The sequence below is a fragment of the Opisthorchis viverrini genome, assembly GCF_000715545.1.
Source record: "Opisthorchis viverrini unplaced genomic scaffold opera_v5_20, whole genome shotgun sequence".
Taxonomy (NCBI): domain Eukaryota; kingdom Metazoa; phylum Platyhelminthes; class Trematoda; order Opisthorchiida; family Opisthorchiidae; genus Opisthorchis; species Opisthorchis viverrini.
Genome location: NW_008751676.1, coordinates 3211632 through 3227815, shown reverse-complemented (window position 1 = coordinate 3227815; position 16184 = coordinate 3211632). Strand labels below are relative to the sequence as shown.

The following is a 16184-nucleotide window of genomic DNA, read 5'->3' as shown; positions in this document are numbered from 1 at the left end:
ATGGGTAATGTTAAATAACTTAGCAACATTCAAATTTCCTTACTTCCTCGTTACATCTCACCCGAAACAACGAACTCAAGTACACAGGTAAAACTTTAGACCATATGTATTATTTTTCTCTGCCCAAGTGTTCCTTCGCGCAGGTAAAATTTCTCCCGCCCAATTGCCGGATGGTTTCGCTAGCTCGGAGGATGCACATAACTTAGTGAAATGCACTCACTCATTTGCATACCTATTTGGTTTTGACGGGTGACTCGCTTTGAATCTAGCTGAATCTCTCATTCATGGTACCCTTAAGCTCGGGGACTACGCCCACCTGATGAGCCTCGAGAATGGCGAAACCGGTTGTGGGTTGCCAAAGGGTTTTCTGAAACATCATGAGTAGTCTGTACATAACTTGCGCTCGTCTGATGGAGCTTTCCTATTAAAAGGAGGAACTGTGTCCTGGCGTCGTTGTTACGGGAAATTATTCTCTATTCGGCAGTTAGTTGCGGGCTCCTACTGTAGCCGCTTCTGCATCATAGCAGAAATGGGCTATGGAGTTGATTCCAAGAATTCTTCAGGACAGTTTTCGTTCATATAGTGTGTCTTGTTTATACATCAGGATCATGTTGAAACCTGTATGAGAGGCCCCACGTTCCGCATTTATGGGACGAATCCCAGTCCAGCTACTATAGAAGATGCGCTGTATCACACGAATTTCACTTCACCTCTCCGTCTGGTGATGCGTCAGGCAGATATTTTCAGCACCGATGGTGATCCTCTCCCTCAGTGGGTTTGGCCTTGAAATCTCTACTGTTCTCAAAAGTCATTGGTTTGAAGTGTTGTGGTAGCCCGGCCAGATCTCAGCTGGTAATAAGTCGATGAGGAATGTGGCGAATCACAAGGACAGAGTAAGTGCATACGATAGCATTCGCAGCAGCCTAGCTAGTGGATGGATTGGTCGGTTGGCTGGAAGTCATGGATCTAAGCATTGTCTTGTTTTTAGTGCGTGGACACAGTGTACACCTGAGGATATTATCAAGCACCCTACGTTCAGTTATTTTCTTTGGCTGTTTCTATCGAATTTTTTGCTGAACCCCATCGGATGTTTGCTTACCTACTTACCTGTCTATTTATCTGGCCTATTAATTGCTATACGGAGTCTGACTAAAACTTACGAACTCTAAATACTAACGACGACAAACGTACGTCGCTTTGTAAAATTTGGCAAAGGTAACGCAAGTCAAGAATGGAAAGCCGCTGACTGGCTCATATGTGACAAGTCGAACCAGAGCCGAATTTACAGCAGACGCTTTTCAGCTGGTAACAGCAACGTACAGCAAAGTTACGCAGAGTAAAACTAACCATGGGTGGCTGACAATAGCTTTTATCTCCCGAACCCCTGTTAGTTACATTGGTGCCGGTGTGAAGAGCCGAGTAATGGGTATATGTCTTCGCAGTCATCATGTACCTAAGATGTAAACGTCTCATCTTTTTTCGGAATGCGCACGGAGATGAGTTGGACATCTGGCTGTTGCCATCATTTTGCCATTTCACTGACGGACTGGTATACTTCCATCACGCCAGACATCATTTTCTTTCAAAGGTTCATCCGTGGATTATACTGTAGTATGTTTCGTTCCAGTCCATTTTAGTTAGCTCCATGTGCAACCATGAAGCTCGAGATCCATCAGTGGTTAAGGTGCGAACCATTGAACCAGAAAGCTTGCGCTTCGAACTCATCTCAACTGATTCCCTCTAGGCTTGAACAATCTGACAGTATCTCGGCCCTCACGGTTTCTTCGGGTGTCACAGCAGATAGGTACCGGAAGCGTGTCACATATTATTATTATTATTACTATTGTTTTGTCCAACCATCTGACGGTGCACTGTGAAGTGTAACAAGAAAGCCGCTTAGGATCAGTTGATTTTGTTATGGATTACCACAAATCTGGAGCATACATGTTTTAGTAGACACCACCGAGTTAAGCAGTTCCTCATCGGTGCTGGTTTGCTAGCCCCTCATAAGAACCATTTGTAATTTAAAAAACTGCACGTAAAATGTCAAATATTGATATAGTGATGCTCAAAATCCAAAAGCTTGACACCAATGGTAAAAACGAAGAGAATCAACTTACGAGATATTAGTTCACAATTCCACAGGGTACTGAGACCTTTGGCCAAGGTGGTTTTCCCAGAACGTGGTTTACCCAGTATGACCACTCGAGGTGGTTTGTTAAGCCACAACTCTGGAAGTGACTAGGAGAACAATTGCAATTTAGAAATGATGCGGCTGATATGCAGGTGGCAGCTGTAACCACAGTATGGCAAGCACGTGGTTTCTACAGCTAATGATGATGATGATAAGGACGATGATATGCAAGGTCAGATCAACGGATCTTTAAATAAAGAACTACCCGTGTACTCATAAAGTTTAGACTCACGTCAATCCGTAGTGTAATGTGTTTCTCACACCCACAAACAGTGGAGACCAGGTCATTTGATTCTTCTGAGTATTTTTCATCGAACAGGTCTCTCGTTGAGATATTCGGGTTCGTGGACATGACGTTGAGTTTGTGGAGCACATTCTGAAAACAAATACGGTGTTTGCTTGGCATAACATACTATTCAAACACGTGAGATCCAAATGAGTCTTTCTTCAACACCAAAATAATTTGCAAATGACTGTGCTTCCTCGCCAATGAATTGCTAAGTCAAAGAAAGGTCCTAATCCCTAATTGTTCGTGTACATTTTTTTCCAGGGTGACCTTTATTAAATTATAACCAGTTGTAGTATTTGCAAAAATCATATACACATAATTCTTGTTTGGTCAGTCTCCTTCTTGTCCCCGTGCTAGTAATTTGACAGTATTAGACCACATGGTTAAGAATGCATTTTTGTTCAAACTCGGCACTAAACATTGTTGAACATGATGAAATTTGGTCCTAACTGAATTTATCACCCTATGTGCGAGCAGCATACTCACCCACATACTCTGAAGTGACTTGAGTAATTAGCCTGACACCCTGGTTGTACCGACAGACTGATACTTGGTCAAATACACACATTTCATGCACGACCTCTCACCGGAAAACTTGGATCGATAGTGTGATGCCCGATCTTGAGCTTCCGATTCTATAGGATATCTTCATCCCACACCACTACGATAAACGGTGAATCTATAACTGCGAGTGCCTTGACACCGACCACTGTGCTTGAGTACGCCACGTTGATAGGTGGTCTGCATAATGACAAACTTTGTCGTATGTTATACTCAAACGGACTCATCTTGTCGCAAAGTTATCAGTTAAATATGCAGGTACGTTGATTTCTGGGCGTACCCAGGGAATATGGGTATAAGAGTGAGGCGCCAACCGGTTTCACTTAGCACATCAACCTACGGTGAATCAGAGACCCAAGTTTTGGAATAAAACTGTTTAGCATACGGCTTACCACTCGGTTTAAAATTTGTTTTCACATCAACTATACCTTTGGTGACAGTGAAGGGTGATTAGGTTCAGATTCAGTCTTCAGGACTCCGCTTAGAACGGATGCCAATAAGGCTTCTATGGTATTCCGTCGTTGTAGTTACGCCTTAACTGATTGAAACCGAAGGTATAAACTCAGCATCGCCCAATTTTTCCCATGGATTGAGCAGTTCAGTCAGTTGCGTGCTTCTCCAAGGACAAAATCAGTACTTTATTCATAACGAATCTTTCATCGAGGGAATCTTCGAGGTGCTTATTTTACTAATAAGAATGACAGAAACATCATTTTTTATTTCACTTGCAAACAGCACTCAAATCATGAGACAGTATTGCAATAACAGGATATGGATAAGTGGCTAAAGTAGAAAATCAATAAATCTGCGTCACTCACATTCAACATTTGCATTGAGCTTAATTCACCATCAAGCGTAATTATCTTTGACTGATCATACGCTTGAATGAACTCCTTGATCTTTGGTGAAACATGTGCATGATGGAAAATGAAATGTTGGTCTAGATTTTCTGGTAATTCTTCGTGTCGTGTAATCGTAGGTTTGTCTAAATTCGGAAAGTTGGGATGACCGAATACTCGTGTGTGGTCTTTTCTTGCATGGCAATCGGTTCTGCCAGTGAGTCCGTGCATATACAGTGCACCGTCCGACACGTCGATTCGTACTGTCTCCCAGCGCTTACGTAAGTCTTCGTCGGATATCTGTAGTGTGAAAAAAAGTAGCGGATGAAGCCTCTTCACTTAGTTTACAACTACACTTAGCCCATCTGCCACCCGATGGCGCGGAAAAGATAACAAAAATGAACTTCTATCGGATCTTCATTCGGATACCGAAGAATACAATAATAAGCCTAACGTGTGAATTGGCTTGCGTGGAGCTCCTCTTTTGGCGGAAGGCACAGGACTCACAACATTAAAAACGGCCAAAATATAGATATTTGAATAAGCCTATGGAAGGTTATCGGGCATTAGAGGTGGCATAATTTGCTGTATGCATGAGATCTGTTTATCCATACAAAGTCTGGAAATAATCGTGCCCAAATGTGACTGCAGCGCTTATTAGGTGATCCCACCGATTTTTAGCATCACTACTTCATGTCTAAGGGCGTTCCTGTTATTCTTTCAAATAAATCTGAATTGGAGAACAGCCTTCTCAGTTTAGGTTGAACATGAACACCGTTAGCCGTATTGAGTAGTGAAAAAGCTCGTTAACCATTGTATGATGGGACTCAATGCATTTATTTACACCGAGACAGCAAGGTAAATAGTTAGTAGTTTGAAGTAACCTCCTAATCGTGGTGCAAATGAATTGTTTTTCAACATAGAGCACTGAGAAGTGTGTCTAATAAGTGACGCATAGTATGTACTCTAATGTAACTCTAGCCTTGATTGATACGGACGCACTGCCTAAACTACGGCAAACTGCACGGGAAGATAACGAAATGAATGTGAAAGAGACAATGAGCTCAAAATGTGCTTCGCTTGCAGGTGTCTTTTTAGATATGCATACGATGCATGAGACACGTTGTCACATTTTTTCCGCTTAAGATTTGCTCCATGTTTATGGTTGAAATCCGTCCGCCATGCAAATCGTCAGAGGAATACCGAGTCTAACACCTGAGACTGGCTTACGGTTTTGCATCTCGATTCCTTCTTCCACGGCCTGAGGAGACGCAATTTCAGCTGATATAAACAAATCCGGGAATGCTGGAAATGAGGGTCGACGGACGAAGATACCACATGCAAGTCGCAGTTCAATATCGTTGTGCTGCAATACCAGCGGCATTCTTCGATTAGTTTGCTGTACACATTGTCAGGTTCTTTGAGTGTAAAATCTAATCGTTAGTCCAGCTACCTACCGTTTCCTGGATTTTATTTATATTCTAGGATTAGGGAGGAGAACGTGTATTCTTACACAAAATGCCCAACCAGACTAACTTCCCAGTGGACTCCTTGGGTATTGTGTGATAGGTAAACAGGGACCTATAGAGTTTACTCTAATTCTGCGCAAATCCTTGCTTTGAGAGGCTCTGTTTCACCGTACGCACTAGGCATTGAACCAGATTATTCAATGCAAGATGTTAAGGCACTGATCGGATGGATACGGTACAACTCCTGAGGAGAAAGACTAGAAAAACTTAACTGACGAACGAAGGAGGATTGTCTGTCGCCTCGCTTCAGGGTGCACTCAAATTGCGCAAAAAGTTTACACGGTTGTCAGTCGTTGTTTCCGAATTCCCACGAACGAATGAATGAATACTTACAGAGTCCTGAAAGTAATCAGTGAATGCCTAAAATCTACTGAATCCATCAACTCCACTAGATGCTCAGACAACTCCCACTTAATAGCAGTGCGTCACAGCCTCATGCCAAATCCAGACAGTGTGAGTCAGTGTTGGACAAAGCTCGGAGTGTTCCTCCAATAAAATAGCCTCAGGCCGTTGTATTTTCGCACTTACGCTCTCGCACTCGTTTGCTCGGAATGAAGCTGTTTTGTTCCCTTCGGTGAGTCTTTTTCCGGCACTAGGCACTGGAACTGGGTCAGCAGTCAGATACAACAGACTGGCGAATCAGCAGGCATTACAAATATACCTTAATCTATTTTCGGAAAAGTTTGGGAAACAGTTGGTTATTTATCTCTGGGCGACGTTTCACTTTTGATACAAAAGCTTCCTCAGGTTATGAGTTTGTCTACACGCATGCGTTGTCACGGTTTGTCCGATCACCGCTAAAGATGGATCGGCCCAGATGGTTTTATTTTTTGGTGCTGCTGACCGATACCACATGATCTGATTAGATGATTGATACCTGCATCCATCTTAGGACACAAAATTGCCCCGTGACCTTTATCTTCGTGATGTCTGGATGTGTGCTCTGTAGTTATGCAAGTAGCCTCCTTTGTACCTTCGTTGGTACTGCTATTCGGTATCCCAAGAAGATGCAGTCACCACTCACGACAACTTATCTTTCTGAGTATTGAAATCTCCAAGGAGCTGAGACCGAAGAGCAGTACGATGGGTCCAGCTTCGTTAATTCTCAGATGTCTTTACATCGCAGTAATGTCATGTTCAACTACGGCATCGTGTCGAATAACTCAGGAGGGTCCACTCTCTGTGTGGTTTGGTCCAATGGGCTTATCGGGTCCGTTGTTCGCAGCAGTCACAGAGTGGGTTGTGTGAGTATAAGCGTTCAAAAGCAATGATCATCCGCGCGTTCTCGCGGATACACTCATTGGATTCCCTTTCCTTGTTCAAATAACGCCTGCAATCTCTTCTTCTCGTGTGAACTTAGAACACTGTTTTCCAAGCATACTGCTGTAGGTTTTAGACTCCACAAGTGACGGCCAAAGCCTGTTTATCTTAGAGATACCGCTTTTGCTGTCGTTAAAATATCCTGTTCCATCTCACCCTCAACTGCCAGGCATATTCCTAAAAAGTGAGTTGCATAAAGGTGACAACAAGCTGGATGTGCAAGGTAGAAAATGACGATAATGGGAAAGCATTCCTATATGAGCTCACCCTCGCCTTGGGGTTCCGGTGGTTTGACCACGGTTTACAACTCATCATCTATCCTGGGCAATAAATTTATTACGTGTTGGTTCACTGAAATTCTAAACTGGCCTCCATATATTTATAAAGGTTGCTGAAAACTCTTCGACAGCCCACGACCGGTTTCACCCTTCCACTTTGGGCTCATCAGGTTGGCGGAGTCCCCGAGTTTCCGTCAAACTTATGCTCTACTTGAACCCAAATTGCACTGTTTCCGAGAATATCATAAACGAGATATTGAGTTGAGTCTCTCGTGAAAACCAAATTGATTTGCAAATGAGTGTATTTCTCGAAAACAGTGCAATTTGGGTTCAAGTAGAGCATAAGTTTGACGGAAACTCGGGGACTGCGCCTACCTGATGAGCCCCAAGAAGGGCGAAACTGGTCGCTGTCGAAGAGTTTTCAGCAACCTTGTGAGTAGTTTCCTTCATTGCATAGGGTCAATGAGATGAACATCGTAGACTCTTTCCTTTTGGCCACACATATTTTGAGCCAAAAACACATCGTTTTCAGTCTGACATTAGAAGGCAGCTGGGCGTCAAATTTCGCGTACAAAGTCGCTGTCGAAGAGTTTCCAGCAACCTTGTGAGTAGTTTCCTTCATTGCATAGGGTCAATGAGATGAACATCGTAGACTCTTTCCTTTTGGTCACACATATTTTGAGCCAAAAACACATCGTTTTCAGTCAGACATTAGAAGGCAGCTGGGCGTCAAATTTCGCGTACAAAATTGATATTACAGTGATCCGTGTCCACACATTACCCTCTTTCAGTTATTCGACCGAACAGCAACACCGTTATACCCCATCTGTCGAATTTCCCATATTCTCCGGCGAAGTTCAGTGGTATTGCTTAGTTGATGCAGATCGTCAGTGTGCGCTTCGGTTGATTGAGTACGCCAGAAAGCCATGACACACTTTGTACCAAACGATCACGAAAAATTCTCACAACCCATCATGGTGATATTTTACGCTGGTAACCGATCGCAGCCCGGAATGTTGTGCGGTGGGAATTTTGAACCATACTTTGGTAGAAAGTGACTCTCTACAGATCCCGATTGAATCAATCGAGATAGACGACGCTGCCCATTCTTGGGCGCCCTGAATGCAGACCGAAACCATGAGCACAAGACCAACTTTTATGGAAGGTCTTAAGCATTTTCCCGTATGTAAGCGGTCGAATATTCAAGAGATTCGCATTCTGGGCTTTCATGTTGGTTACTTATTACCGACCCTATTAAGTTCGTGTCCTTATAAAGTCGTTTATGGTGTACGGTCGTTTGTGCTAAGGCTGTGGGCTAGTTACAGCAGATACGACAAGTGATCCACTGGACTTACTTCTCCATCTTATTTTGCAAATACAGGACTTCATGCAACAATTCGGCTCATGGTACTGAGTTCTGAAACGATTTTATATTTATTTCCAGCCTTCCCTTATTTCAGGTTCCATAATCAGTTCTTTCTAGATGTTCCACCGGTTTTGGCTGTTTTTGCGGACAGAAGACACAATTGTCTATAGCTAACTGAGTTAGGTGTCGAACGGATTGGAAAAGTTCACAATTATCTTGCATGTTGTACTAATGCGTAATGGTAATAACTCGCGGCTTGCGCGCAGCGTCCATGTACATCTCTGTCGGCGTGCTCTATTGATTGTGCTATCGTAATAATGCAAGAGAACAATCAAAAGCTTTTCTTGTGATTCAGATTAGCCTTCGTCGAAATTAGCTCACCGCTTTCAATGAAACAAATCAAAGAATCGTAGCACAATAACTAGCTACCCCTAGCCAATTGCAATGTCGAAATCCCACCCACCATGGTGCTCAGTTTAATCAGATGAACACGACTTTTGTCAATCTCTTACGGAAAAAAATAGGCGAGGAAAATGTGTCTGCAACGTACCACTATATTGATTATGTACTCCGGCTTTAAAGTCTTTAAGAACTCAATCTGGCTTCCAATAGATTTCGACTTTTCACTAAACGTAGGAATACCATCCAATATGTAACCGTTTTCAGTACATCCTGGAGAATTCAGCTTCTCCACCAACATGTCAATCACGAACTGATCAGACAAGTCTTGACCTTGGTCTAAAATACCACGTATCCTTTGTCCGGTCTTCGTGTTCCGTGAAAGGTGTTTGTGAACAAGATCAGTTGCTGAATTGAGATATCATGAGATTCCAATATTGGACTTACCGTTGACAAGTTCACAGTTCCACAGGGTGCACAAACGTTTTGCCAATGTGGTTTTCCCTGTACACGGTTTCCCAAATATGACAAACCGAGGTGGCTTATCGGTCCACAAGTCAGGCAGGGGCTAAAAGATGGAAATGTCTATAACTGGATGTAACGCACCTCTATTTCACCATATCGCGAACCACAGTGACGGCAACAGGCTCCGAGGAATGCCTTCTCCTTGTCAGTGAATAGTTGCCGGGGTGGACAGCCTGGATTGCTTTCGATGATTTGCATCTTTCGTTGTAGTACCTCAAGAAAGGAATCAGGGTGACCAATTGGCTTCAATTAAAAGTTGTGTTAATCTCTGCGATGCAATGACTACTGACAATGTGTTTATGTGATCTCAAGCTCCTAAATAACCACAAACTGAACATGAGACACGGGTAGGTGAGAGATCAACTATGACCTCATTTGAAGAATCGAGTTCTAACTGTTGCCGGGACTACATCAGGATAACGAACTGTCCGCACTTTTGTAATCCACACTAACTGCAAAAACATTAGTTGCTTTTCTGGCGGAAGCACCTTTGTAAAACTGTCCAATGTGATGCAGTCATTTTCGTATTGCATTTACGTTCAAATTGTTTGGCTCCTAATTCGCATACATTTACTCGCTTCTTTGAGGATATGAGATTTTTTCCCATGATAATTTTGTAATAAAATGTATGAGATTGATTGTAAGAGCGCACGTTTGAGAGGCCTGAGACTTGTTAGAAGTGGAGAGACGAGTGAAATATTGACATATTCAATACAGCGGCGACGGCGTCTCATTTAATCAATGGTTGACTTCTATTTCTACTCGTGAAGTTATTGGGCTACCAAAAGAGAGCTCCTGAGCTCCACCTGACTGAAATCCTGTGGAGTACGCTAGTGCTGCAAATAAAGAGGCACAAAGCCTTATCTGGTGGCTGCTGTGAAATAGATGCATAAAGGACGTCAGTCGAAGTTTCATCAATATGCTTGGCAGAGGTTTACCAGGGAGAGTGCGAAGATTTCGAGGCGGAATGTAGTAACAGTCATGGAAATAGTGTTTGACGAGACAGCGCCACGATGTTATCTGATAGTTTTGTCACCGTCATTCAGAAGTTCCGGTGTATTTGCAGTACTTGTTCAGTGTAATATTCTTTGATTTGGGGAATTCGGTTTTTAACAAAAAAATCATTTAGTGTGACCTATGGAAAATGGCCATATAATAAGAAGCATAGGTGGTCCCATGGTTTTTTTCCAGCGTGTTTGGGCAAACAAGAACAAAAACAAGAAACAAAAACAAAACTGTTGTGTCTGGCACGTAGACCGACCTGCATAGTGATAAAGACTTCTTGAGGTTGATATTTCTGCAACCCTACGATGATATTAAGTTCCGTTTCATCAGTGTGAGCCTTTCGTACATGTTTTTTTTTCGGTATAGACATTGACAGGCACAGACAGGCACCTCTGCACCTCTCGAGAGATGAAGCACGAATGGGCCTGAACACTGAATCAATAAAGTATGGGCTTTATTATGCATTAATTTGAATTCACTATCCTTAACCGGGAGAAAGATAATGGAGTTATAGATCATAGAGATGTTTGAATAAATATCTTTCTGCGCATTTATTACTTATTATTATTATCGTTTATTATCGTTTAGTAGCGCTCGGTTCTTTTGAAGTGCGTTCCCTTGGTGGACCAATGTGCAAATTTCGGAAGGTAACTTTAGGAGCACTGAACTACTCGTCGATATTCACACATTACTGATGAAGCGATGGGGGATGAGCTGCATGACATCTGGTGGTTTTAACAGTCGATAATGGCTCGAGTACCGGTGGTTTGTATAGATGAGTGAGCACACTTGGTAATAACTTTCGTAGGAAGGGAGTGATGCAGTAATCATTTGAAATCCAAGCGGTATTTGACTACACATAGGTTTTATCCATGAATACTCTAGGATAGCTCACTTTCCGTGGCAGGACATGCTTTCAAGTCAGAAGTGCGCTTACTGATGCTACCATCACTTGAGGCCATCACGAGCTGGAATTTGCATTGATGTGTTTGGTTCAAGTCAGAAGTGCGCTTACTGATGCTACTACCACTTGAGGCCATCACGAGCTAACTTTGGATGCAGACCTAGTCTGTTGTCGCCCATCTTCATTTGCTGTTGGACCTACTCCTTATGACGACTTTAAAGAGTAACACAGATCACAGAGATACCACAAGTCTGTTGATCACTAGCAATCACTTCGTATCTTTAAACTGCAGTTCACTGAGACTCTACTAGCTGTTCTCAACGAACAATTCATTGTCACGAAGATGGAATCCGCTTGCCGTTTTAGCACTGCTATCAACCAAACCACGAAGCCACACGTGCCGTAAGTGACAAAAGCGCTCGAATTAACATAATCGTGGAATGGGAACTTTTGTATCATATCCCAGTGGTTTTCTTTGTGCGATAACGAACTATCGTTGATACAGCTGTAACAACGGTATGACTGGTTTTCATCCTCTTGGAGTTATAGGCATCTCAATGGTAATTTCTTCAGCTATAACTCCTTTAGAATAAATGGTTCAAAGAGCTTACGTTAGTCAAAGTGCACAACTTCATGACAAAAAGTTCCAACGGCGGAGACTATGCTAACTACGTGCACAATGTGTGACAGATAGTTTTTTTATAATTGGCCCTGGAAGTAATTTATCGCGTTGGTACATCAATTCGGAGAAGCCATTTACTGTTACCGATTACCAATCGATTACATCGAGTTTTTTTGGAAGCACTTCGAAAGGCATTAGAATAGTCTCAGAAGTGTGGCTGTTGGCCTTCACAAAGGAACTTGGAGCTTTTACACTTCTTGAATAGTTCCGAAGGGATTTATTTTTATCGAAATTAGTAACTTGGGAAAGATTCCCACTACGAAAGGCATTAGAATAGTCTCAGAAGTGTGGCTGTTGGCCTTCACAAAGGAACCTGGAGCTTTTACACTTCTTGAATAGTTCCGAAGGGATTTATTTTTATCGAAATTAGTAACTTGGGAACGTATTCCCAGTATGGGACAAGTGCACGCGAACTCACTTGGAACAGCTCGTCGTTTGATAAATCGGCGTCCATTGGGATAATCATATCACCAAATCGTTTTTCCAACCAATCTCGTAGTTGAGGTTCGACCACATCTTGATAGAAGGCAATGTTGGCTTCCATGTTTTCTGCCAGTTCTTCATGCCGTGTGATTAGCTGGCCATGCTTCTTTGGTCGTTTTCTTGTGCAGGCAACGAAGCAACAGTTTGGCAAGTGGCGGCCTTGTTTTGATATGGGACTTAGGAGATCGCCAGTTTCCAAGTCCAATTTCACCGCTTTCCATCGGTCTCGCATGATCGAATCAGGTATCTGACGTGTATCCAAGTGCAAGTGGAATAGTAAGATTTGTAAGCCAACAGCTCCAAACACTCTTGGGGAACCGAATATAGTTAAACAACTTGGTAAAGGACAAACATGTCTCTAACTGCCGAGTGTGATGGGTTGTGGAAGTGGTCACTTACCCAATAATAATCAGTGTTTGTCTCACATCTAATCACTTATCAAGAAACACGGACATGGGGGAATTAAGAAGCTGTTAAACGGGTTCTATGCGTGTCAAGTTGGCAGTTTGACGAGCCGGGATGCGCTACTTACGCAAATCTATCACACGTTTGAAAAACTAAGGAATATTCAAAGGCACCTACTTGAGTCGACTCTATCTCAGTTTGTGAAATCCATGCTTAAAGAAACATAAAGACATTCCCAGACTCAGTAGTACTTTTAAAAGGGCCGTGGTTGTCACTTCATAATAAGACTTGTAGGACGCCCAAATCTTTCGTTCATAGTTTCATGACAATTCCACGGATCATCAAGTGTTCCTAAATTCCGGGTCTCCTTTATGCGCGTTTCTGATTTTGAAGTCTCCTCTGCATCTTTTGGTACTTATCACTGACAAACAACATAATCCCAGCATCATATTCCCGACTATTAGTTTCGATTGGTCCTTGAACGATAAACGATTTTCGAGGTACAAATGGCTAATGACTGCAGCATCTTGTCAATAAAACAACCCTTAAGAACCAAGTCAGTCAAACTACTTGAAGTCAAGAACTGGTTGAACTAAGAACCACACCAAAAATAAAATAAACATGTTGCTGTGCTGTCTTCCAAAAACAACAAGAATTAATGATAGTGATGTTAAGTTTATCGCAATTTAGCTTTGAGTGTGACCAGCGGACAGCTGGTTGTGTGGGCGGTTGAATGCAGTATGTTTGATGTGCAAGGGGTGAGGGTGAGTAGCATACAATCTGTCTTGCGAATTAGTCCATGCCAATATGGGGTTACTCCTGAGGTAAAGAAAAGACACTTGCTTTTACTTAGCCATTCATTATCGACACTGTAAAGATTTTATTGTTTGTGCTATGTGGATTTAATGCACATCTCAGGCTCAGTCCACTCGCTTCTGAATTACGTATTCGGTTGACTCCTTGGTTAATCCCATGGGCAATAACTCCAGCAAGTATCTCACTGTATCACGAGGAGTCTGTAGCTTGGGGTGCCATACAGTTTTGGTGGAACGTGCAAGTATTTGACCTTCGTTGGCAGTCATTGAATTGGTTGTATGTATTGTACGTTACGACCAGGGATTAAAAACATCGGGGAACTCGGTGTTCGTAAATACTGCTGTTGTTTTTGAGTAATGTAAGCTTTTTGAAAAATTTAAACCACCATATCCGCATAAAGATGAGTCGGCAGTAGGTACAATGCTGTGAATCATAGCATGGCTGATCACAAGGGTTGTCAGATGCAATGAGCATCGCCTAAATTCTGACCGAACTCTGTCCCTGCACTTGTTGATGATACTATAGATGTGCGGCATGCGGACTGCTACTGAGTATAATACATGACAATCAGGGTCATCTCATTAGCATGTGTTCTGATGACTGATTGGTACTTGCCAAAAGTAGCTAGTTTTGACAGTCCGTTACAGGTTGAAAGAATGTAAGGTGGAAAAATAGATAACCTAATTGGTTAAACCAGATAGGAGAACGGCAGGCAGGGGAGAATTTCCGCCTCGATATTGGTTCATTTCCTTGTTTCTATTACAAATGTCCTCAAATCCTTTTATCCGTCTTCTGTGGCGTTTTAGGATCTCAGCAAGTAATTGTTTCAGAATCATACTTCCACGTTTTAATGTGCCATTAAGTTAGCTATAGGCGGATACGGTCCGACTAGCTGAGTAAAGGGACGCAGCGGGTCTTACTTCAAATTACCCGACAGAATTCCATATCGCTACTCGAGGGCATTCACTGTTGTCGTACCAGCAGTTACACCCTCTCACAGAGCATAAAACCATGTCACCTGTTATTCCCATGACTGGCTTGTCTCAGTCATCAGGGAGCCAATTACTGGTTCTTCAGTACACTGAGCGTTTTTTACAACTAGGTAAGTTAAGTTGGGGGGCAGCTTTTTATCACACAAGCTCCAAGAATTAAGATCATTAAAATTGAGAGCATTATTCGAAATTATGATGATAGTGATATATCAGTCCACTTGTAATGAGTCGCACGCGATGGTCGGTGGATGTGAACAATGGCGTAGAGACCATCTTGCTGATACCGGCATGAGACCACTAACAAAGGTCACTCGATTGCTAAAAGCGTGTCTGCTGGTAAACTAGTATATACGTATCCTAGATATGTCTCATATGAAACATGCTTACCTGAAGGTCGATCACGTATTCCGGCCCAGGATTAAGCGAATCCAGGAACTCTAGTTGCCTCGCCACAGACAGAGCCTTCTCACTGAATGTTGGGAAACTGTCAATAACGTAGCCATTTTCCAGGCATTCAGGTGACTCTAATTTCGTTTTCATTAAGTTAATCACCAACATGTCATCCAGGTCTTGTCCCGCCATCATCAGTTCCTTGATCTGTTTCCCATAATAATCGTCCAACTCCATGTGTTTTTGAATCAGTTCACTGGCTAGAAACGGTCAGTAACGGCTAACATATCAATGGATATGCAATGACTTGTGACAAATGAGAATCCTGTGAACTACAGGATAGGCCTAATAGATTCCAAGGTCAGCTAGAAATGAGTATTTACAGTCGACATCATTTGGGTCACTGAGAATGGCTTTCGATTAAAACTGGTTGATGCTGAAGTAGTCCACGATGAAATGGTTTTCGGTCGTAGATGAAAATGAGCAAGGTTAATATTTTCCTTCTGTTCATATGCGGATAAGACTCTAACGTCCAAATAAGCACCCTTCGTGAGTAGTTAAATTAGTTAGAGTCCGATGCCGATCAATCGAAGAACCTGCAAGTCTTAAGACCTCATGGGTGCATTTCCGTGCCAGTGATATTTGAATGAGCTCTCTTCCAGAACACAAATTCTTGTTATTTTCGTCAAAAGTGGATGAGTTCACCGTGAACATGGCAGTGCTAACTTCATAGGAGACAGGGCGATTACTTGGTTTTATGTCATCAGTACGCTCACAAAACATTGACTTTCCTGAATGAATTGAGCTAAAAAGAAATTGAGTAAGACCTTTCTCAGAGGTCAAGCCTGAGACAAATGTGTGCCTATTCAGCACGTTTAACTGGAAGATTTAAATTAACGGGCATGCACGCAACTTTGTGTTAAAAACCACCAGCTGGCCTAGGTATGGCTGCAAGATTAAACTAAAAACAGAAAAACTAATTCTGTGCAGCGCATGACACCCGGCTTTACGACTGCATGCAATTCTGTGCGCCGAAAAATACAGAACCGTTACCATGAGAAAGACTACATTGATGGGCCGTACAAAATGTAGGCGGAAAAGCAAACATGACCGTTTCTAGTGTTCTGCCACACATTTTGGCCCCTTTCTTTCCTTCAACCGTCGGTCCACTTGGTTAAGTAGTGAGGGATGATAACCCAACTGTGCG

The 16184-nt window shown here is 42.6% G+C and overlaps 1 protein-coding gene across 1 annotated transcript in view; it reads right to left on the bottom strand.

Moving 5' to 3' along the window:
• Positions 1–2046: 2046 nt before the first annotated feature.
• Positions 2047–16184, bottom strand: part of T265_01856 (hypothetical protein) — a gene marked incomplete at both ends in the record, with an annotated part of 42540 nt that continues 28402 nt past the window's right edge. Inside the window, 7 exons of the mRNA XM_009165966.1 lie at positions 2047–2241; positions 2427–2570; positions 3863–4183; positions 8927–9183; positions 9223–9343; positions 12310–12621; positions 14975–15237. Coding sequence (XP_009164230.1) covers positions 2047–2241; positions 2427–2570; positions 3863–4183; positions 8927–9183; positions 9223–9343; positions 12310–12621; positions 14975–15237 — 1613 coding nt within the window. The remainder of the gene's footprint in view (positions 2242–2426; positions 2571–3862; positions 4184–8926; positions 9184–9222; positions 9344–12309; positions 12622–14974; positions 15238–16184) is intronic.